This window comes from Malassezia japonica, chromosome 9, assembly GCF_029542785.1.
Source record: "Malassezia japonica chromosome 9, complete sequence".
NCBI classification, from domain to species: Eukaryota; Fungi; Basidiomycota; class Malasseziomycetes; order Malasseziales; family Malasseziaceae; genus Malassezia; species Malassezia japonica.
In genome coordinates, this window is record NC_083378.1 from 49,575 (window position 1) to 70,343 (window position 20,769).

General features: G+C 63.0%; 13 protein-coding genes and 1 non-coding gene across 14 annotated transcripts; 5 read left to right on the top strand and 9 right to left on the bottom strand.

The window, feature by feature from the left end:
- Positions 1-43: 43 nt before the first annotated feature.
- TOM20 (mitochondrial import receptor subunit tom20) lies at positions 44-670 on the bottom strand (the record flags this gene model as incomplete). Its single annotated transcript, XM_060268034.1, has 1 exon — positions 44-670. One exon carries the CDS (start codon positions 668-670, stop codon positions 44-46), a length of 627 nt encoding a protein of 208 aa, XP_060124017.1.
- A 94-nt stretch (positions 671-764) lies between these two features.
- On the top strand, positions 765-3,463 carry MJAP1_004115 (uncharacterized protein; the record flags this gene model as incomplete). The annotated part of the gene is made up of 2 exons (XM_060268035.1): positions 765-3,395; positions 3,455-3,463. The coding sequence occupies 2 exons, from the start codon at positions 765-767 to the stop codon at positions 3,461-3,463; spliced, it is 2,640 nt and encodes an 879-aa protein (XP_060124018.1).
- Positions 3,464-3,556: 93 nt separating this feature from the next.
- On the bottom strand, positions 3,557-5,572 carry MJAP1_004116 (uncharacterized protein; the record flags this gene model as incomplete). The annotated part of the gene is made up of 1 exon (XM_060268036.1): positions 3,557-5,572. One exon carries the CDS (start codon positions 5,570-5,572, stop codon positions 3,557-3,559), a length of 2,016 nt encoding a protein of 671 aa, XP_060124019.1.
- Positions 5,573-5,798: 226 nt separating this feature from the next.
- On the bottom strand, positions 5,799-8,081 carry MJAP1_004117 (uncharacterized protein; the record flags this gene model as incomplete). Its single annotated transcript, XM_060268037.1, has 3 exons — positions 5,799-7,155; positions 7,498-7,621; positions 7,850-8,081. 3 exons carry the CDS (start codon positions 8,079-8,081, stop codon positions 5,799-5,801), a joined length of 1,713 nt encoding a protein of 570 aa, XP_060124020.1.
- A 1,250-nt stretch (positions 8,082-9,331) lies between these two features.
- Positions 9,332-9,429, bottom strand: MJAP1_004118. The gene has a single exon. It is a non-coding gene; the product is annotated as a tRNA-Arg (tRNA).
- A 102-nt stretch (positions 9,430-9,531) lies between these two features.
- Positions 9,532-10,431, top strand: GIR2 (the record flags this gene model as incomplete). The annotated part of the gene is made up of 3 exons (XM_060268038.1): positions 9,532-9,613; positions 9,652-9,917; positions 9,946-10,431. 3 exons carry the CDS (start codon positions 9,532-9,534, stop codon positions 10,429-10,431), a joined length of 834 nt encoding a protein of 277 aa, XP_060124021.1.
- A 10-nt stretch (positions 10,432-10,441) lies between these two features.
- On the bottom strand, positions 10,442-11,758 carry MJAP1_004120 (uncharacterized protein; the record flags this gene model as incomplete). The annotated part of the gene is made up of 1 exon (XM_060268039.1): positions 10,442-11,758. The coding sequence occupies one exon, from the start codon at positions 11,756-11,758 to the stop codon at positions 10,442-10,444; it is 1,317 nt and encodes a 438-aa protein (XP_060124022.1).
- A 247-nt stretch (positions 11,759-12,005) lies between these two features.
- On the top strand, positions 12,006-13,248 carry MJAP1_004121 (uncharacterized protein; the record flags this gene model as incomplete). The annotated part of the gene is made up of 2 exons (XM_060268040.1): positions 12,006-12,884; positions 12,907-13,248. The coding sequence occupies 2 exons, from the start codon at positions 12,006-12,008 to the stop codon at positions 13,246-13,248; spliced, it is 1,221 nt and encodes a 406-aa protein (XP_060124023.1).
- Positions 13,249-13,272: 24 nt separating this feature from the next.
- MJAP1_004122 (uncharacterized protein) lies at positions 13,273-15,480 on the bottom strand (the record flags this gene model as incomplete). The annotated part of the gene is made up of 1 exon (XM_060268041.1): positions 13,273-15,480. The coding sequence occupies one exon, from the start codon at positions 15,478-15,480 to the stop codon at positions 13,273-13,275; it is 2,208 nt and encodes a 735-aa protein (XP_060124024.1).
- A 102-nt stretch (positions 15,481-15,582) lies between these two features.
- RRP9 (pre-rRNA processing protein) lies at positions 15,583-17,322 on the top strand (the record flags this gene model as incomplete). Its single annotated transcript, XM_060268042.1, has 1 exon — positions 15,583-17,322. The coding sequence occupies one exon, from the start codon at positions 15,583-15,585 to the stop codon at positions 17,320-17,322; it is 1,740 nt and encodes a 579-aa protein (XP_060124025.1).
- Positions 17,323-17,354: 32 nt separating this feature from the next.
- Positions 17,355-18,572, top strand: ATG18 (autophagy protein; the record flags this gene model as incomplete). Its single annotated transcript, XM_060268043.1, has 4 exons — positions 17,355-17,490; positions 17,513-18,401; positions 18,424-18,518; positions 18,541-18,572. The coding sequence occupies 4 exons, from the start codon at positions 17,355-17,357 to the stop codon at positions 18,570-18,572; spliced, it is 1,152 nt and encodes a 383-aa protein (XP_060124026.1).
- Positions 18,573-18,601: 29 nt separating this feature from the next.
- Positions 18,602-18,938, bottom strand: MJAP1_004125 (uncharacterized protein; the record flags this gene model as incomplete). Its single annotated transcript, XM_060268044.1, has 2 exons — positions 18,602-18,889; positions 18,915-18,938. The coding sequence occupies 2 exons, from the start codon at positions 18,936-18,938 to the stop codon at positions 18,602-18,604; spliced, it is 312 nt and encodes a 103-aa protein (XP_060124027.1).
- Positions 18,939-18,989: 51 nt separating this feature from the next.
- On the bottom strand, positions 18,990-19,875 carry BMT2 (25S rRNA (adenine(2142)-N(1))-methyltransferase; the record flags this gene model as incomplete). The annotated part of the gene is made up of 2 exons (XM_060268045.1): positions 18,990-19,318; positions 19,344-19,875. 2 exons carry the CDS (start codon positions 19,873-19,875, stop codon positions 18,990-18,992), a joined length of 861 nt encoding a protein of 286 aa, XP_060124028.1.
- Positions 19,876-19,906: 31 nt separating this feature from the next.
- RKI1 (ribose-5-phosphate isomerase) lies at positions 19,907-20,733 on the bottom strand (the record flags this gene model as incomplete). Its single annotated transcript, XM_060268046.1, has 3 exons — positions 19,907-20,384; positions 20,407-20,584; positions 20,607-20,733. The coding sequence occupies 3 exons, from the start codon at positions 20,731-20,733 to the stop codon at positions 19,907-19,909; spliced, it is 783 nt and encodes a 260-aa protein (XP_060124029.1).
- Positions 20,734-20,769: the final 36 nt, after the last annotated feature.

Consider the following 20,769-nt stretch of genomic DNA (forward strand, 5'->3'; position numbering starts at 1 on the left):
CCTCTATGTCGTCACTAGGCCGAGGGCTGGGCGGCCGTCGTCACTAGGCCGAGGGCTTGGCGGCCTCGTCCTTGGGTGCCTCGGGCTTGGTCTCCTCCTTGGCCTCCTCGGGCTTGGCCTCAGACTTGGCCTCCTCCGTGGTCTCCTTCTTCTCCTTGCCAGGGACCTCGTCGTCGACTTCGTCGAGGTTGCCACCGGCGCTCGAGCCGTTCAGGGCGGCGTCCTTGGTAATGAGCTGCATCAAAATTTCAAACACCTCCTTCGGCACAGCCTTCTGGTAGATCATCACAAGCTCCACTGGAGCGGGGTACACCTTCAGCGCGCGGAAGAAGGCGATGGCAGCAGGCACATTGTAGGCGGGGCCCTGCGCAAAGAGCGCCTCACCCGCGGCGACCTGCTCCATGAAGAACGCCTCCTTCTCCTGCACACCCGAAGGGAGCACGCCGGGCGTCGAAGCATCCTTCACGGCCTTCTCAATGAGCAGCGCCTCCTCCTTCTGCGCCGCCTTTTGCTCGCGCTTGGCCGCCTTGGTCGACTGCTTGGACTGCTTGCGGAGGAGCTTGCGGAACTGGGGGTCGTTCCGCCTGCGGTAGTCAAAGTACACCGCGTACCCAACGGCAGCAACGCCGAGCGTAATACCAGTGTACGAGAGCGCAGTCGTGAGCCTCATGGTTCAGGGCAATCGATCTGAGCCCTGTCGCAAAAGCTTCTCCCGATCACGTGCAGGTGCTTTGGCCACCGGCGCGGGGCGCTGTGGCTCAGGGATGAATACCAATCCCTTTTTGCGGGGTACGAGCGGGCGGGCGCCGCAGGGCGCGCCGGCGCGCCCGCAACAGGACGTAGTGCAGCCCAGTTCGCTTGGAACATCGGACCTGACACCTATCCGCGCACACTACCTCAAAAAGACGCTGGTGTCGCTCGAGCTGCAGCACGAGCTGCGCCTGCTCATGCGCCGCGACGCGCTCGCGATGTTCGGGCCGCCGTTCCGAGGGTCCAAGTACGGAAGCAGCAAGATTCTCATCCTCCGCCATAGCCTGCACCGCTTCGTGCTCACGTTTCCGTTCCTGGCAAGCGCCCCGCCGGATTTCTTTCCCAACAAGGTCCAGGTGTTTCTCGAGCGCCTGCTGGAGCGCAAGATGATTGTCATCGACGAGGAAGAGGGAGATACGACCGCTACAACAACGCTCCTCCGCAAGCTCGAGCGCTACCTGTGCCTGCTCATTAGCTCGGGCATCCACCTGAAGAATACCAAGGAGGAGGTCGTGCGCATCAGCGAGCGCGACCGCATGCGCATCGCCACGCTCGAGGCACAGCGCAAGGCGACCAACGGCGCTGGAATGAGCAACGTGGACGCGCAGCTCGACGTGAATATCGTGTCGGTGCGCAGCGTCATCGCCAAGGGACGCTTGCGGAACAAGGCGCACGACGAGTTCATTCTCTGCACGCACGCAGGCGAGGGGCAGCAGGTCTATGTCGCACGGCGCTACAACGAGATCGCCAAGCTTCATGTCGCACTGCGCACCAAGTTCCCCGACGAAGATATCCCGGGTCCTCCGGCCAAGGACCGCACCACCATGGCGGCAAGCGACGCGAGTGGCGATCTCCCGCTCGCGCGCGAGCGCAACCGCCTTACGCTCCGTGCGTACATCCACAGCTTGTTGGCCATCCCGGCGGTAAGCGACAGCGAAACGATGCGCGATTTTTTGCTCGCGGATCCGATCGAGCTGAGCCCGGCGGAAGAGCGCGACGCGGCGGCGCGGCGCCGTGCCGACCAGATCCGCCTCGAGCAGCGCGAGCAGTTTGCCAAAGAGACGGCGGCGCGTGCACGCCAGCTCCACGAGCATATTGGCGCGTTCAAGGCAGACTTGCTCCAGCCCGACGGTCTGTCGCTGCTCTTTGCAACGATTCGGCGCTCGCCGCAAATACAGCAGCTCCCGGAAAAGTACCAGCTGATTATCGAATGGGCAAAGAGCTCGATGGCATCGGGCCTCTACTCCATGTTTGTTGGAAAAGACTCGGCATCGCAAAACTTTGCGCAGCTCAAGTACATCCACTCAATGGTCCCCTATTTTATGGTGCGCAGCATCCTGCGTATTTCGAACCCGATGGCGATGATGCGCTCGCTTCTCGATCTGTTCCTTGCCCAGCCCTTTGGCCAAAAGAGCCTGCTGCAACGCATGTTTACGAACCAAATCCACGAAGAGATCAACGAGATGCGCGAGATGAACAAGCGTGTTCAGGCACGTATCGGCGACGCGCACCTCGCGCGCAAGGTCGACGAGTTCATTGCGATGCCGTACTCTGTGCAGCGCACGTACATTGGACAGGCCGAGGACGAGCGCGTGGACATTCTAACGATTATCATGCGGTCGCCGCTCGGCGGCGACCTGGAGCAGATGCAGGTACACCGCATCGTGACTGCAAGCCGCGCCTATGCTGCACTCAAGCGCGAGCGCCGCGCAGCGCTCGCGCGAGGGGAGCCCGAGCCCGAGCCCGACAATGACGATGCGTGGCTCTACGAGGATTTGCACGTCTACATGAATCTCGCGCGCAAGATTTGCGACAAGGAGCAGCTGATCGACCTGATCTACGACCCGGCTACGACCGACTTGCTCAAGGACATAATCACCATCTTTTATGCGCCGCTTGCGCAGGTGTACAAAGCGGCAAACATTGCCGATACGCTGAGCGATGTCCAGGTCTTTATTACGGACCTGATCAAGACAGTCGAAGAGCACGAGCAGCTTTCCTTGGCCGAGCCGCACAAGATGGTGCAGGTATTTGTCGACCTGGTGCAGCGCCACGAGCAGCTCTTTTACCACTTTATCTACCAGGTGCACACCCAGGGCTCGGACTTGTTCGACCGCCTCGTGCGTTGGATCGAGCTGTTTGTCAACTACGTACGGGATCCGGCCGAAAGTGCGACGAGTGCGCACGGCCTCGGTGTGATGGACCTCGAGATGTGCCTTCCGGCCGGGAGCGCGGAGCGTGCGCGGGTCATGCAGGAGGTCGACCAGGTCATCCACCATGCGTACCAGCGCAAGCTCAAGCGCGAACTCAAGGTGCAGCAGCGCCTTGCGCGCCAGGCGGTGATCAAGGCCGGTGAAGAGCCCGAGAAGCCTGCCGGTGCGTCGGGCGACCCCTTGGCCGAGGCCCTGTCCGAGCAGTTTGGATTCGGCAGCATGTTTGGGCAGGTCGCCGACGTCGAGGCCGAAGAGAGCGGGTCAGACAGCGAGGACGAGGTGCTCTCGGACTCGGACTCGGACGAAGGCCCAGAGGATGCAGAGCACTTTCGCCACCGGCGCACCGCGCCGCCGCCCGCCGAGAGAGCTGCATCGAGCGGCGCGCCGAGCACCGACGCGATCCGTGCGCTGTTGCCCGTGTTTATGGAGATGGTACGTTCTCCCACCGACTCACCCAGCTCCGGCCGCGCCTATTGGATTCCGCCAGCGAGGCATGGTAGTTTGTACAGATCCAGTCTCTATAGACACTTGCTTGCCATTGAATTCAAAGGCCAGTTCAGCTATCGGCCTATCGATGGGTCGTTAAAGTGCATTTACGGCTTCTTCTCGCCCTCGCCCTCGGAGCTGGCGCTGCCCGAGTCGTTCTGCGCGCGGCTCTCGTAGACCTTCTTGAAGAGACCGAGCGAGGCCTGCTGGGTCTCGTCGATCTTGGTCTTGAGGGTCTCGGCGGTGACCGAGTTGTCACCCGAGATACCCTTGCTGGCGAGCTCCTCGAGCTCGGTGACCAGGGCCTGGACCTTGTCGGACTCCTCCTTCTCGAGCTGGTCCTTGAACTCGGACATGGCCTTGCTGGTCTCGCCGGCAACGCTCTGCGCACGGTTCGACTCCTCAATGATCACGCGGCGCTCCTTGTCAGCCTCGGCGTGCTGCTCAGCATCGTTGACCATGCGCTCAATCTCCTGGTCCGAGAGACCCGAGCCGGCAGCAATGGTCATGCTCTGGTCCTTGTTGGTCGCCTTGTCCTTGGCCGAGACATTGACGATACCGTCGGCGTCAATGTCAAAGGTGACCTCGACCTGGGGCACACCCTTGGGCGCCGGGGGAATGCCAGTCAGCTGGAAGTTGCCGAGCAGCTTGTTGTCGCGGACGAGCTCACGCTCACCCTGGTAGACCTGGATGTCCACGGCAGTCTGGCCATCGGCAGCGGTCGAGAACACCTGGCTCTTCTTGGTAGGGATGGTGGTGTTGCGGTTGATCAGACGGGTAAAGACACCGCCGAGGGTCTGGATACCCAGCGAAAGCGGGGTAACATCCAGGAGGAGAATGTCGGTAACGTGACCGGCAAGCACACCACCCTGGATCGAGGCACCAATGGCAACGGCCTCGTCGGGGTTGACACCCTTGGAGGGGTCGCGCTTGAAGATACCCTTCACGGTCTCAAGGACCTTGGGCATACGGGTCATACCACCGACCATGATGACGTCGTTGATGTCACCAGCCTTGACGCCAGCGTCAGCGAGCGCCTTCTCGCAGGGCTCAATGGTGCGCTGGACCAGGCGGCCGACCCACGAGTCGAGCTGGGCGCGGGTGAGCTTGGTGTTGATGTGCTTGGGGCCCGAGGCATCAGCAGTGATGTAGGGCAGGCTGATGTCGGTCGACTGGGTGCTCGACAGCTCAATCTTGGCCTTCTCGGCAGCCTCACGGATACGCTGGATGGCCATGCGGTCCTTGCTGAGGTCAATGCCGTTCTCCTTCTGGAAGTCCTTGACGAGCTGCTCGACAATGACAATGTCAAAGTCCTCACCACCAAGGTGGGTGTCACCGTTGGTCGACTTCACCTCAAAGACACCCTTGGACATCTCGAGGATCGACACATCAAAGGTACCACCACCCAGATCAAAGACGGCGATCGTGGCGTTGTCCTGACGGTCGAGACCGTAGGCGAGCGCGGCAGCAGTCGGCTCGTTGATCACACGCATGACCTCGAGACCGGCAATGGTACCAGCGTCCTTGGTAGCCTGGCGCTGCGAGTCGTTGAAGTAGGCGGGCACGGTAATGACGGCGTGCTTGACGGGCTTACCGAGGTACTCCGAAGCAGTGTCACGGAGCTTGCCCACGATAAAGGCACCGATCTGCGAGGGCGAGTAGCTCTTGCCACGCGCCTCGAGCCAAGCGTCGCCATTGCTGTGCGCGACAATCTTGTAAGGAACGTTGTTAAGGTCCTTCTGCACCTCCTTGTCGGCGAACTTGCGACCGATTAGACGCTTGGTCGCAAAGAGCGTCGCCTCGGGGTTGACGACGGCCTGGCGCTTGGCCGGAAGACCGACGAGGCGCTCGTCGTCCTTGGTGAAGGCGACGACCGAGGGGGTGGTGCGGCCACCCTCCGAGTTCTCAATGACGCGGGCCTGCTGGCCCTCCATAACGGCAACACACGAGTTGGTGGTACCAAGGTCGACACCGATCACGGGGCCGCTGGCCTTGCCACCGTTCGAGTTGAAACGGACGCCAGCCTTGGGCAGGCCGGCCACAGCGCCAGTGCGCAGCGACTGCGACAGCAGCCTGCCCGACGACGGCGCCGTGCGGATTCCACGGGAAAGAGTACCAATCATGTCAGTAAGGTATAACCTCTAAGAAGGAAGTGGCAAAGATTCGAGCCCCCGCTTCTTGTAGCCTCGCGTGGCGCCTTTCTTCCGAACGGGGGCCGCCTGCGGCCTCTTCTGTGGCCTTCGGCGGCATTCGGTTCGTCACGTGGCACCACGTGCAGGTCGCACGGCCCGCAGCGCAAGGGCCACCGAAGTACAGGAAAAAAGCACATAGGGAAAATTCTACAAACCCTTACGATCGACCTTCAAGGCCGGGGTCTTTCTCAGAAGTAGGCTTGGAGTAGGCCTCCCAGATTTTGATTAGTTGTTTCCCCACGTTCGGCTCCAGTTCCGTTCCATCTCGTGACACCTTCACCAGCCGATTGTCCCGCCAAGGGTTGCGCAGCGTTTGAATCTCGGAGAAGGGCAGGGGTTTGGTGATTTTCCAGCTGATATAGAACGGAAGACCCAGCTGTGTCGACTTGGTATCGTGTATAGAGTCAGGCAGCTCTTTGGGTCCCGGAGCGCCGTCGCGCTGCTCCGCAGCGCACGAGGTTGGCTCAAGAGCCTGGTCTCTGTCTTGTGCGTGAGAGGGTCCCAGCGTAGTCTCTGCACGCGCTGGGGTGTGCCCCTCTTGCTTGTCACGAATCTCGTCAGATTCATCGGGCGCAAACTGTGCATCAAACACGTCGAGGCGGCGGTTGTGTAGCTTCGCATTCGTAGCCCATTCTTCATTCGCTTCGCGCTCCGCATTCATGGAAGGCGTTGCGGAAATGGACGAATCGATAGACGAGGGGTTCGACTCTTTCTCCTCTTTGGTATCTGTGCGATCAGGAGAGCCATTGGCAACCGAGTGCAGTGCTGCAGTATCCATCTTGGGCGAGCGCGAAAACAACGTAGGCGAATCGCCCGGCGCCGCCTGACGCGCCTTGTCCACCGCCACATCGTCTGTGTCTTTGGGCAGAGGATGGTCGAGGACAGGCTGCCCCACGCCATTTTCGTCCCTGTCAGCACGACGAACAGGCGACGCGGTGTTGGCACCAGGCAGCGCTCCGCCAATACGGCTCGACATCGTCGCATATCCAAAGAACTGACCGCTGAAGTTTTCACTGAACAGCAGCGTCACCACAGCCGAGTTCCTGAACGCCTGGTCTAGGACGGGTTCGTTGTGCGATTGCGTGCTCCAAATGTTAGTACGCAGCGCAGTGGTAAGTGCATCGCTGTTGCGCGACTTGAGGATAAAGAAGCGGTGTGCAAACATGGGCTGGCGAAGAAGAGAAGAATTGGTGGACGTAAATGAGCGCGAGTCGCTCATGCCCGTCGCGTTGTCTTCGGTAGTGCTGTCACCACGAGCGTCGGCGGGAAGCGCATCGCCCGATTCGGACTGTTGCCGCTGGCGCTGCAGCTGCTGCTGGCGCTGCTGCCTGTACCAGTTGGTATGTACACCCTTGCCGCGCTGGGCAGCCACGCCGGCGTATTCAGCGTCCTCCAGCCGGCGCGGACGACACACCAAGCGGGGGCACGACGACTTTAGACGCAGCGGCTTGCCGTGGAAGTAGGCGCAGGCCCGATCCAAATCAAAGCCCGAGACATAATTGACAAATGCGCAGCTCGAGCGAGACATGATGAAAATAGACAGAATGCCAGCACGCCGTCCGCTAGAAGAGTCTGAAGGAGCATCTTCACTGGCATTGCCGGGAGTCGGAGCACGTTCAGCAATCGGATCCACATCTCGCACAGAACCAGGCGATGCTGAGCTCTGCTCGGACGAAGAGCCTGTAAAGTCATCGGGGACACTGCTGAAGAACTTCCACAGCTCGTCCAACGTGGCGTCCGAAGGGACATTGCCACACCACATCACATAGTTGGAACGCGTGCCCTGGCGTTGATCTTCTGATACGGCGCCGTGGGAAGGCACAGACGACGCCTCCGCCGTGTGGATTTCAGGTGACACGCCCTGCTCCGACGATGCGGTGGTGCGCGTGGATTCGGCCGGGCCGGTTGACACCTTGGCATGCACAGGAGGATCACTCGAAGGGGCGGGTACAGCCTGAGGCTTGGGCGCATTGTGCGAGTCTGCCGGGGTGCTAGCAGACTGGTGCGAAGTGCTGCTGTAGCGACGATTCGACCCACGGCGACCGCGTCCAGAGCCCCAGGTTCCTGTGGAACGACGAGGACGTGCCTCGTTCGGCGCGCTTGTCGGCTCCATAGGCGCCGGCGAGTAGCGTGGCACCATGGGGTACTGGCCCATAAATTGGGACGGCATTATAGGGCCCTGGGGTGAGTAGCCGTAGTAAGGAGCACCCGCGTCGCTGTACATCATGGGGGGGTAGCCGGGAGCAGCAGTGGGCGGCGGCATGTACATCTGCTTGGCATGATGATGAGCCTCATATGGATTCGCATACTGGTGTCCAGTGAGAGAGGGAGACAGGTTGACAGAGGCAGAAGGAGTGTGGGGGTACGCGGGGTCGTTGGGCACACCCTCGGGGGTCACGGCTGGGCGAACAGCAGGGGGATACGGGAAATGACCGACCATGGGAGCGTTAGGGTAGTACACCGGGCGCTGGTATATAGGTATCGAGTACGAAACACTCATAGGTACTGCATTCAGAGGTGGCTGGGTCGCGGGTGGTTCGTGGCTGCCAGATGGGGTTTCGCCGAGGTTATGGTCGTTATCGTCTCTTCGTGAATAAAGCGAGGGTGGATAAAGCGAGGGATCTGTAGAATACGACCGAGGGTATCCCATCATGGTGTCGTGTGTGACGTAGCCGTAGTAATAATAGCGAGGGTACTGGGGTTGATCCGAAGGGTTGGCTTGCTGTGTATAGAGCCCAGGATCATAGTATGGATCGGGCATGCCAGGGTAAGGAGCTGCGCTCATAATATGAGCGGGGGAAGATGAGGTAGGGGGTAGTGGGATAGGGGCTTGAAATCCATCCGCCGCCCCCGACGACGAGGCCGGGGCGGCATCTCGACTAGGAGGCATTCCGTCCGCGTGGGACGCATTAGTACTCTCTGGAGCACTTTTAGATCGGTTTGTACCCTGATTGACATGGTCATCATTGTTGGGCACACTGGTTTTGGTGTCTGTATGGTTAGTGGAACGCCCCCCATCTTGCCACATACCTAGTGGAACGGGTGGGGAAGCAGCACGCGTGTATTGTGCTGAATCGCCATCACTGACATGGGACACTTTGGATCCTGTGCCAGCTGATTGCATACGACAACCAAGAACGAAGAAAATGTGGCTACCTCTGAAGGATCAGGGATAGCGGTGAGCAAGTACCGCACTGGCAGGGGCACTATAGGTAGCAATGCACGCAAAATACGTGTGCATTAAGCCCAAAGACCCTGATCTTTCCAGGAGACTGGACCCTCGATTGGTTCGCCACACTAGTACTATCCAGTAATGTGTAGGTCCCCGGCAGGTATAGATGCAGCGCGGCCTTGACAACGACTTGGTGCGTGGATAGAAGAACCTTGGCTGACACCCAGCCGAATAATATTAACTAAGCAATGCATCAAAATCGACCCTGGGCAATTTCTGCCCCGAGATTCGACTGGCGCACGTGATAATACGGTTAAAACAGGCCCGGTAGGACCCAAAAAAAGACGACGATCGGAAGGGATCGCTTACTAATTAATTGCGTAGTCACCTGCGCATCAACTTAGCTCGCGCGAATTGGATAGGGGTGGCCGTCCACGCCAGCTCTTTGGCCGTCCCGCCCGAACATATCCGGGTGTCTCCCAAAATAGGGAAGGAACTAGTAAGTCAACAAAAAATTTAGGTCTACGCGGGGCTCGAACCCGCAACCCTCAGCTAACCCCTCGTACTGGATGTAGTGCAGTAGAAGGCTGATACGCTACCATTGCGCCAGCAGACCCAAGTATCACCGTGTGGGGTGAGTTGTGCCTATTTCAATACGTCGCTGTTTCGGGGGGCTCTTCGCCCGCGGCCGCTTTTCCTCCACCCAACTCCGCCGGGCATGGTGTCGCAAGAAGAACACGACCAGGTGCTCGCCGAAGAGCTCGAGGTTCTCGAGAGCATTTATGTGGACGAGCTCGACAGTAGGTCATATACCGTATATCTGTACTAACACACGCAGAAATCTCGTCAGAGCAGCTCCGCATTCGCGTCATTCCGGAAGACTACGAAGAAGGCAAGACATACCCGACCCTGAGCCTCGAGGTGAAGTATACGCCTGAATACCCTGATGCGCCGCCTGACATGTGCATCCGAGTTGTGGAAGACGAGGGCGAGGTGCTGGGGCCGGCGCCCCAGACCGAGGCCGCCAACACCGAAGAGGAAGAGCCTTTTGTGACCGACAGCCGCGAAGGCGTGCAAAAGCTGCGGGGCGAGCTCGACGAGGTGGTACGTTGTATACGGCACTTACAGATAGGCGAACGATTCGCTTGGCATGCCCATGGTCTTTACGCTCGCATCGCACCTGCGCGAGTCGCTCACGGCCTACATCCAGTCCAAGGCGCGCGAAGCCGACGAGGCGGCAAGCCGCAAGCGCGAGGCAGAGATTGCGGCGGAGGAAGAAAAGTTCCGCGGTACTGCCGTGACGGTCGAGCGCTTCAAAGCATGGCGCGCCGAATTCCTCAAGAAGCAGGCACAGCTGCGCGAGAAGGCCGAGGCGGATCATATGGCGTCGATGTCGAACAAGGAGCGCGAAGAGTACAAGCGCTTCAAGACGAAACCCTCCGGCCGCGAGCTCTTTTCGAAGCAGGGCGCGGTCGAGGAAGACAAGGACGCCGACGAGTCGGTCAAGGAGGTCGACTGGGCGCTGTACGACCGCAATGCGCGCGAGGAGCAGGCCCGCCAGACGCTCGAGGCCGACGAGCAGGACGGCTTTGTGCCTAATGACTCGGATGATGAGTAGCTACATACCCCTAACACGCCGTCTTGCGCAGCATCGCATGCGCGTCCGACAGGTAGGCGAGAGCAGCGCCGATGCGGCGGTCGCGGCACTGCCGCTGTGCCTCGTCCGCGTCGGCGGCAGGCACCTGGATGGCCTGGCTAGGCGCGTCGTCGTCGATGTCCGCCTCCAGCTCGTCTTCCGGTGCAAAGTACACGGCTCCAGCCACCTGGTGGATCCAGCACGAGGTCGGCAGGCGTTTCTGCATAATCATGCGTGCAACGATCGCCTCGCACTCGTCCGGTGTGCGCTGCACCAGCTCGGCGAGGCTCGCGATCGTAATGGCAGAGTACACGCGCGACGCGGCGTAGATATTGTGCTCGACGATCGCCTCGTCGAGTACGCTCTCGCTGGTGCCCCGCTTCTGGAGCTGGTGCGCAGCGAGGTTACTCCGCAGCAGTTCAAACATGTCGCCACGCACGATGCGTCGATCAGCGACGCGGCGCAGCGCCGGCCCGAGCGCAAGGTCTGCCGTGCGCGGATCCCGAAGGAGCTGCGCCAAGAGGCGCTGGCGCTGCGCACTGACCTGCGCCAGGATGGCCGCCGCGACGCTCCGTGTGAGCACGTCGGCCTGTTCGGACTCTGGGAGCGCCGGTAAGGTGCTCAGCTCATAATACCGCGAAGCCGCCTCGTAGCACCGGAGCTGGCGGTCGTATACTTCGGCCTGGCACTTGCGGTACTCGAGGATGAGGTCGGCCGCCTCGTGTGCATGTTCGCGCTGCACCGAGTGCAGGAGCGAGCTCGATTTTTTCAGGTAGAGGTCCGCGCTCGCCCCGTCGTCAGCGCGCAGAAACAGGCGCAAGAGGCGCACATTGACGCGGAGCCAATACTCGTCCGACTTGCTTCGCCGGTTGGTATCCGCGACGATCCCCTGCAGTGCCTGTGCCGCATCTGCCCACTGTGCCTGCTGCTCGAGCTGGTCGGCAAGGAGTGTGCGCACTTCGCTGAGCTCGTCCTCGAGCGCAACGGCCTGGTCGTGCGTCGCCTCGAGGATCATGCGGAGTGTCCACAGGTACGCGTCGATATCTGCGAGCACATTTGATGCGTCTGTGTGTGCATCGCGCACGCTATCGCACAGTAGCTGCAGGCAGCGGCGGCCGACAATCAGGCCGGCACCGGCAATGTTCACGCGCTCCAAGACGGCCCCGCGCACGTACGCCTCGAGCGCCGCGCGCCAGTCGGGCGGCGGCGCTTCAAGTACACCTTTGAGAATTGCTTCGTACGCATCGATCCGGTCGCCCACCGCGACGGTCTGTGCGGCGGCCGCGAGCGGCGCCTCGATCGACGCCATGCCGAACGTCTGTGCACACCTCCACTTCGGCCGAACACCATGGAGGCGGTCGGGGCAGGCGTGGACTGGGAGGCGCACTGGTAGGTAGTGTAGCTCACGCAGCGCGTCCTACCGCGGATGGGAGCTTGTACGGCGCCTGCTTCATATTGCGACAGTACCTGGTCTTCGCCGCGATGCTGCGCGGCGTGCGGCGAAGGCGCTGCAAGAGCAAACGAGCGCCACGTCCGCCTACCGTGCGGCGCTCGCGATGGCGAATACGACGCCAGACGGCGCCCAAGTCGCCGATCCGGACGCGGTCGATGAGGTTTGGTGCGAGGCGACAGATGCGCGCACGCGCGAGGCGCGCGACAAGCTCTTTGGCGAGTTGCGCATGTACCAGAACAATGTGATCAACGAGAGTATCCGGATGGCGCACCAGGACCTCGGCGACCACTTTCGCGACGCGGGCGAGATGGAAGAGGCGCTGCTGCACTACGAAAAGACGCGCGATTACTGCACCACGAACGAGCACGCGCTCGAGATGTACATGCGAGCGATGCAGGTCGCATGGGACATGCAGCAGCACGCTACGGTCCTCGCGTACACCGACAAGGCCGAGTCGGTCCTCGCGACGCTCGCCGAGGTGGATGTCGCGCTTCCCGGGCACACTGATCCGTGGCGCTCGGCGCTGGCGCACGGCACGGCGAGCGGAAGCAGCGCCATCCGTGCGCTCTTTCACGCGGGCGGCGGCGGCGGCGGCGAGAGCACGTCGTTCGCCTCAGCACGCACCGCACTCGATAGCGAAAAGCGCACGTCGCACGCGCACTTTACCGCGCGCATCAAGGCGTACCGCGCGCTGGCGCAGTGGGCGCAGTGTGACGTCCGTGCGCCGCTACCGCCGGTGGCGTGCGACGCGGTACGTGCCGAGGCGTACGCGGACATTGTCAGCCCATCGCTCATCGCGTGGTACGCGCTGCTCTCGGCTCTGAGCGTCGCTCCGCCCGAGCAGCGAAAGCGCGCCGAGAGCCTCGCGGGCGACGACGAGTTCCGCGCGTGTGCCGAGAGTGATCCGGCGCCGCGCGACGCGCTCGCCGCGTACATTGCGTCCGACTTCCGCAAGTGCCTTGGGATTTTGGCAGCACACAAGGTACGCCGACTATCTAACGCAGACGACGCTCCAGCTGGATCCGGTGCTCGGCATGCGGACAGCGCTTTTGATGGATGCGATCCTGTCGCAGCTCTTGGCGTGCTATCTGAGCGCGTTTCGGCGCACGTCGCTCGCGGCGCTCGTGGCGGCATTTGACGCAGAGAGCAGCGCGATCGCCGCGCGGCTTGTCGAGATGATCTCGCGGGGCGCGCTCGCGGCGCGCATCGACTGGCATGCCCAGACGATCGAGATGGCCTCGAACGAGGAGCGCAGTGACGTGTGGGCGCAGGTGGCACACGTCGCAGCGCTGCGGCAGCGCGCGACATTCGTCCAGCAGGTCGCACAGGCCGAGTACGTATTTTGACTGACACAGCTTGGGTGTCCGTCGCTAGCCTGGCCGCGAGGGAGCTCCCCAGATAGACGACTCGGTAGGCGCCCAACCCGGCACGGCGCTGCCAAAGAGCAGCATCGACGCGGGCGACGTCGGCGGCGGCGTCCAGCCGGGCCACGCAGCCGGCGGACGCCACGCGGGCGCGTCAACCGGGCCGCCCCACGGCGTATCGGTGCGCGGCCACGCGGCGCTGGCAAGCATAGGGGGCGCAGCGCCACTGGCAAGTGCAGGCGCCGCAGCGTCGCGCTGCGTGTCCATCGCGCGCATCGCCAGCGCGACTGGGTCGTCGCTCTCGGGCGCCTCGAGTCCGTACACGTACGCGCTCCGCGCCGCGTCCCAGTGCATAGGGCTCTTTTCGTGGGCTGCAATCGCATCAACATCCGCAAGAAAGTCGATGATGCGGCCCTCGTCGTCCGATGCGCCAGCCACCATGTGCGGCACAGGCATCGCCGCACGCAGCGGGAGCAGCGCGCCGAGGTCGGGGTCCTCGGGCAGCGCCCGCGTCTCGGACGCGGCGAGGCGGGGCAGCAGGCTGCCAACGTCCGCATACGCCCGCCAGAATGCCTGCGTGCGCAGCGGGACTTGCGCGAGGATCGAGGCAAAGCGAGCGACGCCGTCGTGCTCGGGCGACCCCACGCTGGGCGCGAGGCGCGCGAGTGTCGACGCCGACTCGGCGGCAAACGCATCGAGTGCATCGACGTGGCCACGTACCCACTTGCCGCCGATGCGCAGCGCAGGAAGGATACGCAAGAGGACCTCGGCGCGTCCGCCCTCGCTCAGCGCACGCCGTGCGATGTCCAGCAGCGCCGCCAAGAGGTCGACGATATGGCCCATGCGCATCGTATCAGCCGCGAGCTGCACAGCCGCGTCGCCGTCCTGCCCCGCCCAGCTCTCCGGGAGGCCGGTGGAAAACGGCGCACGGGCCCGGCGCTCCGACGTCGGCGTGGCGTGCGACGCCGCACAGACCGCCGTGACGACCATGCGGAGGTAGTCGGCCGCGTGTACGTCCGGTGCTTCGGCGAGCGCAGGCACGCGGCGGAGCACGGCGTCGCTCAGCAGTGCGGCGGCGTCGAGCTCGGCACGCTGTGCGAGCATCGCGTGCAGCATCACGAGCGACTCGAGCCACGCCTTGGCCGTCCACTGTGTGTCGATGGTCGGCACGTCGGTGCCCTTGGCCTGGCGCCAGGCCCGCAGCGCGTCGGTGCGCTCCGACGACGCCTCCCAGTGGTGCAAGGACTTGTCTAGGAGCTTGTAGAGGTTGAAGCGTGCATTGTCAAAAGGCACGGCGACGCACAGCGCGCGGTAGTACTGATACATTGCCCCAAAGTGGTCGCCGAGGAACGTCGCGACGACCGCGAGCTGGTTCGCGGGATTGCCGTGGTCCGGCAGCAAGAGGTGCGCCTCGTGGTAGAACTGCATGGCCCGCGTAAACTCGGCGGGGCGCGCCGTCGCCGGCTGCTTCCGCTGCTTCGCAAGGTCGGTCGGCATCGCGGCGTGCATTTCGCGGTAGCGCACCAAGTCGCCACAGTAGGTCAGCACGCGCTGCAGCGTCTCGAGCAGCTGGTGCCGGTTGCTTTCGAGTGTCGCGTCGCGTTTCCGCTGCGCTTCCGGATACGCAAAGTCGAAGCCCGCGTCGTCCTCTGCGTCGTCCGCCAGCATCACCGCGTGGCGGTCGGTTGTGGCGGCGCGCGTCGCGTCGCTGTCGTCGAGGCCGAGGCGCTGGAGCACCGGCCGCAGCTCGTCGAGGCCAAACATGCGCACGATGCGCACGGCGAGTGTCTCCCAGAACTTGAGCTCCTCCTGCAGGAACTTGCGCACGTCCTTGAGTGCGCGCTGGTACTCGCCAACCTTGGCGCTGCGGCGATCGCCCTTGGGCGCACGCCGGCGCTTGGTCTGCGCCGAGGCGGCTTCCTTCTCGAGCCGCGCGAGCTGCTCGCGGAACGCCGAAATGACAATGTACGTTGTGTCGTTCCATACCAGCACGTCGACGTTATGTGCCGTGCGCTGAAACGCACACGTAAAGAGCAGCGAGAGGTAGGTATTCCGCAGCGCCCCTCGCGCAAACTGGGCCTCCATTTCAAACGGCGCGGGCCCTGGGCGCGCAGTGCCGGCGTGCGAGAAGCGCAGCACCGACTCCAGTTTCTGTTTCTGAGCCTTGGCCTCTTTGCGGAGCGCCGTAGCGCGATCCGCGCCCGGCGTGGCCATTTTCGCGCCTCGCAGTGTCGCGCCGTCAGTTCGCCTCCACCCTCCTCCACACCACGTGACGCCCTTTTTTTTGCCGCGACGGCTCCCGATTGAGGTTGGTTGATGTCGGATCCCTTTTTCCAGAAGAAAAGGAAGCGCAGCGCCGGCGGCGCGCCGCGTGCGGCGAAAGGCGCGGCGCGGAAGGCGCGCGACGAGTCGGACGATGAGGGCGGACTCGAGGCGGTGGAGGATATGGACTTTACGCACCGCTTTGACGAAGACGCCAGCGACGAAGAGGCGGCCGAGACGCCTGCCGAGGCCAAGGTGCGCCTTGCGCGGCTGTACCTCGAGGGGCTGCACGACAAGGAAGAGACGGAAATCGAAGGCGCGGATGCCGCCGTCGCTGACCGTGAAAACATCGCCGCACGTCTCCAAAAAGACGTCCAGGAAAGCAGCGGGCACTTGCATATCTTTGTCGCACAGCGCCTGCGTGCGCCAGAGGCCGAGGATATCCTTGCGGTGCGTGGCCACCGCCTCGCAGTGACGTGCGCGCAGTCTAACGCAGGCGCCGCGCACTTTTACTCCGCCGACAAGGACGGGCGGATCGTGCAGTGGCGCCTGCTCGACGGCACGCAGGTGTGCATCCTGCCCCGCCAAAAAGAAGTCGAGGCGCCCCAGGCACGCTCGCACACGAGCGGCGCGGCCCGCCGCCGCGAACGCGAGGCACGTCGGAATACGGCCTTCCAAGGCGCCGTGCCGCTCCGGAACCACCAAGGGCACACGTCCGACATTTACACGCTGGCCGTGAGCCACGACGGGCACTACCTCGTGTCGGGCGGCCGCGACCGCCGCATCGGCGTGTGGCGTATGGACACGACGCTGCGCTGGCTGCGTGCGTTGACCGGCCACAAGGACGCGATCCGCGGCCTGGCCTTCCGTGGCGAGTCGCTGGACCTGTTCAGCGCGTCGTTTGACCGCACGGTGAAGCTGTTTGACGTGTCGCAGCTCAGCTATATCGAGACGCTCTTTGGGCACCAAGAGGCGATCCAGGACCTGGCGTGCCTGCGTGCCGAGCGGGCCGTGACGGCCGGCGGCCGCGAGCGGACGTGCCGCCTGTGGAAGATCAGGGAAGAGAGCCAGCTGGTGTTCCGTGGCGGCACACGCAGCAAGGTCCATGCGCTGCTCGAAGGCGGCGACCTCGTCGATACCCACTCTGAGAAAAACGAGGTGCAGGAGGGGAGCATGGACTGCGTCGCGATGATTGACGACCACCACTTTGTAAGTGGAAGCGACGCAGGCACCCTCTCTCTGTGGTCCATGGCGAAAAAGAAGCCGCTCTTCACCATTGCGGCCGCGCACGGATTCGACGTGCGCGTGAGCGAGACCGAGGGCACGCAGCAGCTTCCGCGCTATATCACGAGCGTCGCCTGCCTCCCGTACGCAGACATCTTTGCGTCCGGCTCGTGGGACGGCGAAATCCGCCTGTGGGCACTCGACGCGGACATGCGCAGCTTTGCGCCGCTCTTTACCATTCCCGCCAAAGGCGTGGTCAACAGCCTGCAACTCTTTACGCCTGCGATCGAGCGCGCAGAGGACTACCCCGTGCACCCTGGCCGCTGGCGCCGCCGCGGCGGCCTCGAGGCACCGCTCAAGGCGCCGGGCGACGAACCCGGCATCCAGTCGCACGCAACGCGCTTCGCCGCTGTCCAGCACGACCCCGCGACGGGGCGCGTGCTCGGCCACAAGGAGTGCATCCCCCCGCTGCTTATCGCGGGCATCGGCCAGGAACCCAAGGTAGACCGCTGGCTCGTCCAGCCCGACGCCGTGCCGGGCACGCTCGTCGTGCCGCTCTGGCTCCCGTAGCGGAAATGTGGAGGTGCCCCTTGCTCTGGACCATGGTGCGGCCTGCGCCGGCGCACCGTGCGCTGCTTTCGGCCAACTTTAACCAGGACTTTAGCTGCATCGCCGTAGGCACGCGGTCGGGGTACTCGATTACGAACTGCGAGCCCTTTGGCAAGGTGTACTCCAAAGGTACGGCGCCCGACTGACCCAGACGATGGCCCGACCGGCCTGGTAGAGATGCTCTTTTGCACGAGCCTCGTGACGACCGTGGCGCTGTCCGATGCCAAGAACAGCACGAGCCCGCGTCACCTGCAGATCGTGAATACCAAGCGCGAGTCGACGATCTGCGAGCTGTCGTTCCCGTCGACCATCTTGAACGTGCGCCTGAACCGGCGGCGCCTGGTCGTGGTGCTCGACGCGGCGCTGTTCGTGTACGATATCAGTAACATGAAGCTCTTGCATACGATCGACACGGGCCCGAATCCGGACGGGCTGTGTAGCCTCTCGCCCTCGTCGGAGCGGTGCTATGTGGCGTACACCGCGCACGTCACGTCGCCAAGTGGCGCGGAAGGCGGAGCGACCGGGAGCGTCGTGCTCTACGACCTGCTTTCGCTGAGCATGGCCAATGTTATTCCCGCGCACCGTGGGCGGATCGCGTGCCTCGCGCTGAACGCCGCAGGGACCCTGCTGGCGACCGCGAGCGAAAAGGGCACCGTGATCCGCGTCTTTTCCGTGCCGGACGGCAAGCCTCTGTACCAGTTCCGCCGCGGCTCGTATGCCGCGCGGGTCTATTCCCTTACCTTTAATGCGGCGAGCACGCTGTTGTGCGTCACGTCGGACACCGAGACGGTGCACCTGTTCAAGCTCGTCCCGAGCGCGGGGCGCGTGCCGGACGACCCAGAGAGCGCAGTGCAGCGCAAGCGCAACACGTCCTTTTTGGGCGCGTGGCGGGAGCAGTCTGTATCGCTCAGCAAGAATGTCGCGGGGTCCGTCGGCGGCTATCTCCCTTCTACGCTGACCGAGATGTGGGAGCCCCAGCGCGACTTTGCGTTCCTCAAGCTGCCCACGCCCGGCGTCCGTGCAGTTGCGGCCGTGAGCAAGTACGTATCGAGGCTGACGCAGTACGCTTCCGCAGGTCATGGTCCTCACCTCGGAAGGCCTCCTGTATGTCTACGCGCTGGATCTGGAGCGGGGCGGCGAGTGCATCCTGACAAGACGTACGTCCTTCTACTCACACAGAACACTCGCTGTTGGATAGTGCAAGCACATAGCGTTTCATTCTATGTACAATGCGATGCGTTTAGAGCGAGGCGACGAGCTTCTCGAGCTCACCGCTCGACTGCGCCTTGAGCAGGTCGTCGCAGCCACCGAGGTGCTTGCCAGAGATGAAGATGTTCGGCACAGTGCGCTGGCCGGTCTTCTCACCCAGGTAGCCCTGGATGCTCGAGCCATCCTGGTTCTCGTCGAGCTCCAGGACGCCGACCTTGGACTGGTCAATCTTCAGCGAAGAGATGACGCCCTTGGCGCGCGCACAGTACGGGCAGTACGACTTGCTAAAGATAGCAATTGCGTGCTCGGAGATGAACTTCTAGGAGTCAGCGTGCGCCACCTACCTCTGCAGCTTGCTTGGCGGCCATCGTGGCGGGAGGGATGGGTTGAGACTAATCACGTGCTTGGCGCACGGCCCGCTACGTGAGCTGGATGCAGAAATTATTGCGCTGCGCGCCAGCGAGTAGCTCGCGCTTTTTGTAGACGGTGCCGTCGTAGTACTTGTGCCGGATCGCCTCATCGAGTGTCTCTCCGGCCTTGCCGCGCTTGGGCTTGCGCTGCTGTAGGAGCCAGCGCGTGAGCCGCGCGCTGTCCTCGTTGCGCACGACCTTGTAGCCGGCCGACTCGACGATCGCCTGCAGGTGCTCGTGGGTGAGGTAGCGGCTGTTGGACACACAGGCAAGCGGGAGAACTAGGTAGAGGTAGCCGCTCGGTTTGAGGTACTTGTGTGCGTGCAAGAGCATGTCGCCTGGGTCAGTACAAGCAATACGTACCGCGCTGCTTGAGGTCGCCGACAAAGTTGAGCACGAGCGAGAGGCCTACTACGTCGTAGCGCTCATCGCGGCTCGGCGGCACGGGCCAGTCGAAAAAGTCGGACTGGTGTACGTGCTCTGCGCGGGGGTTCAGGTCGATGTAGGTCGCCGTAATCCACTTGTACTTTTCGTACGCCGTTCCGGCAATGCCGCCGACATCCAGTAGCCGGATCTTGGTATCAGGCTCGATCAGCTCTTGCAGGACCTTGGCGCACCACTTGCCCGACTCGCCGCCCCGCACAGACGCGCCGCCCGTGTTGCTCTGATCCTGGTACATCTGCAGGCCGCCGAGCGCCCGCTGCTTTTCGCGCAGCGCCTCGCGCTCGGCCTCGTCGCTGGTCTGCGCGATCTGCTTCTCGAGCGTGTGGTACTTGGCAATGTGCAGGGCGTGCTTGGTTTGCCCCGGCGTCTTGCGCCTGTTCTTTGCGCCGCCACGCTTGCCGCGCGGACGCACGAGCTTCGTCCGGCCGCTTTTTTTCGGTGGAGCGTCCATGGCAGAAAAAAGGCCCGATATGGGGAATTAGCTATACCTCTACGTGGACATTCTCCTGCACCGATCCGTCGGCCTGGAGGATGGCAATGGAGCCGTCCTCGTTGCCAAAGTAGGCCGCCTGGCAGATGTGGGGGAACAGGCCGACCTCGACAACACCCGTGATCAGCTTGATCTTGTCCAGGAGGTGCTTCGGGTCGCGCATGAGCGCCGGGGGGAACGGCGCGTCGATGCAAAAGTTGCTGTTGTCGGTCACGACCGGCCCCGCCTTGGCCTTGGCCATGCGCAGGTGCGCATCGACGCTGCCAAGCTCGTGTAGATTGCGCAACACGTGCGACGCGGCAAACGGCACGACCTCGACCGGCACACCCTGCTTCCAGGTCTGCCCGAGGACCGTGGAGCGCTTGCGGAAGTCGGCGACGACTACAAACTCCTTCGCGGCCTCGGCGAGGACCTTTTCGCGAAGGTGGCACGCGCCACCGCCCTTGATCAGGTTCAGCGCGGTGTCGACCCTGTGTGAGCTGCGATACGTACTCGTCCGCGCCGTCGATCGTCACGTCGAGCGCCGGGAAGGCGTCAATGTCGCCGAGCTGCAGGCCGCCGTCGACGATCAGGTTCTTGGACTGGAATCCGGTCGGAACAAACCAGCGCCCTTTGTTCACCTCGGCGCCCTGGGCAATAATCCGCTCCACGACGTAGGGGACGGTCGAGCCTGCGTCAGCCGTAGCACGTACCCGAACCGATACCAATCAGCTTGTGCTCTGCACGAACATGCGCGTCGACCGCCGCGTAGCCCGCGGCGCGCTTCGCCGATTCAATAAGCGACAGGCCCTTGGCCGCCGTCGAGGCAGGGGTCGTCATGGCAGTCAAGGGAGAAGGACGTGGCCGTGCGACTTT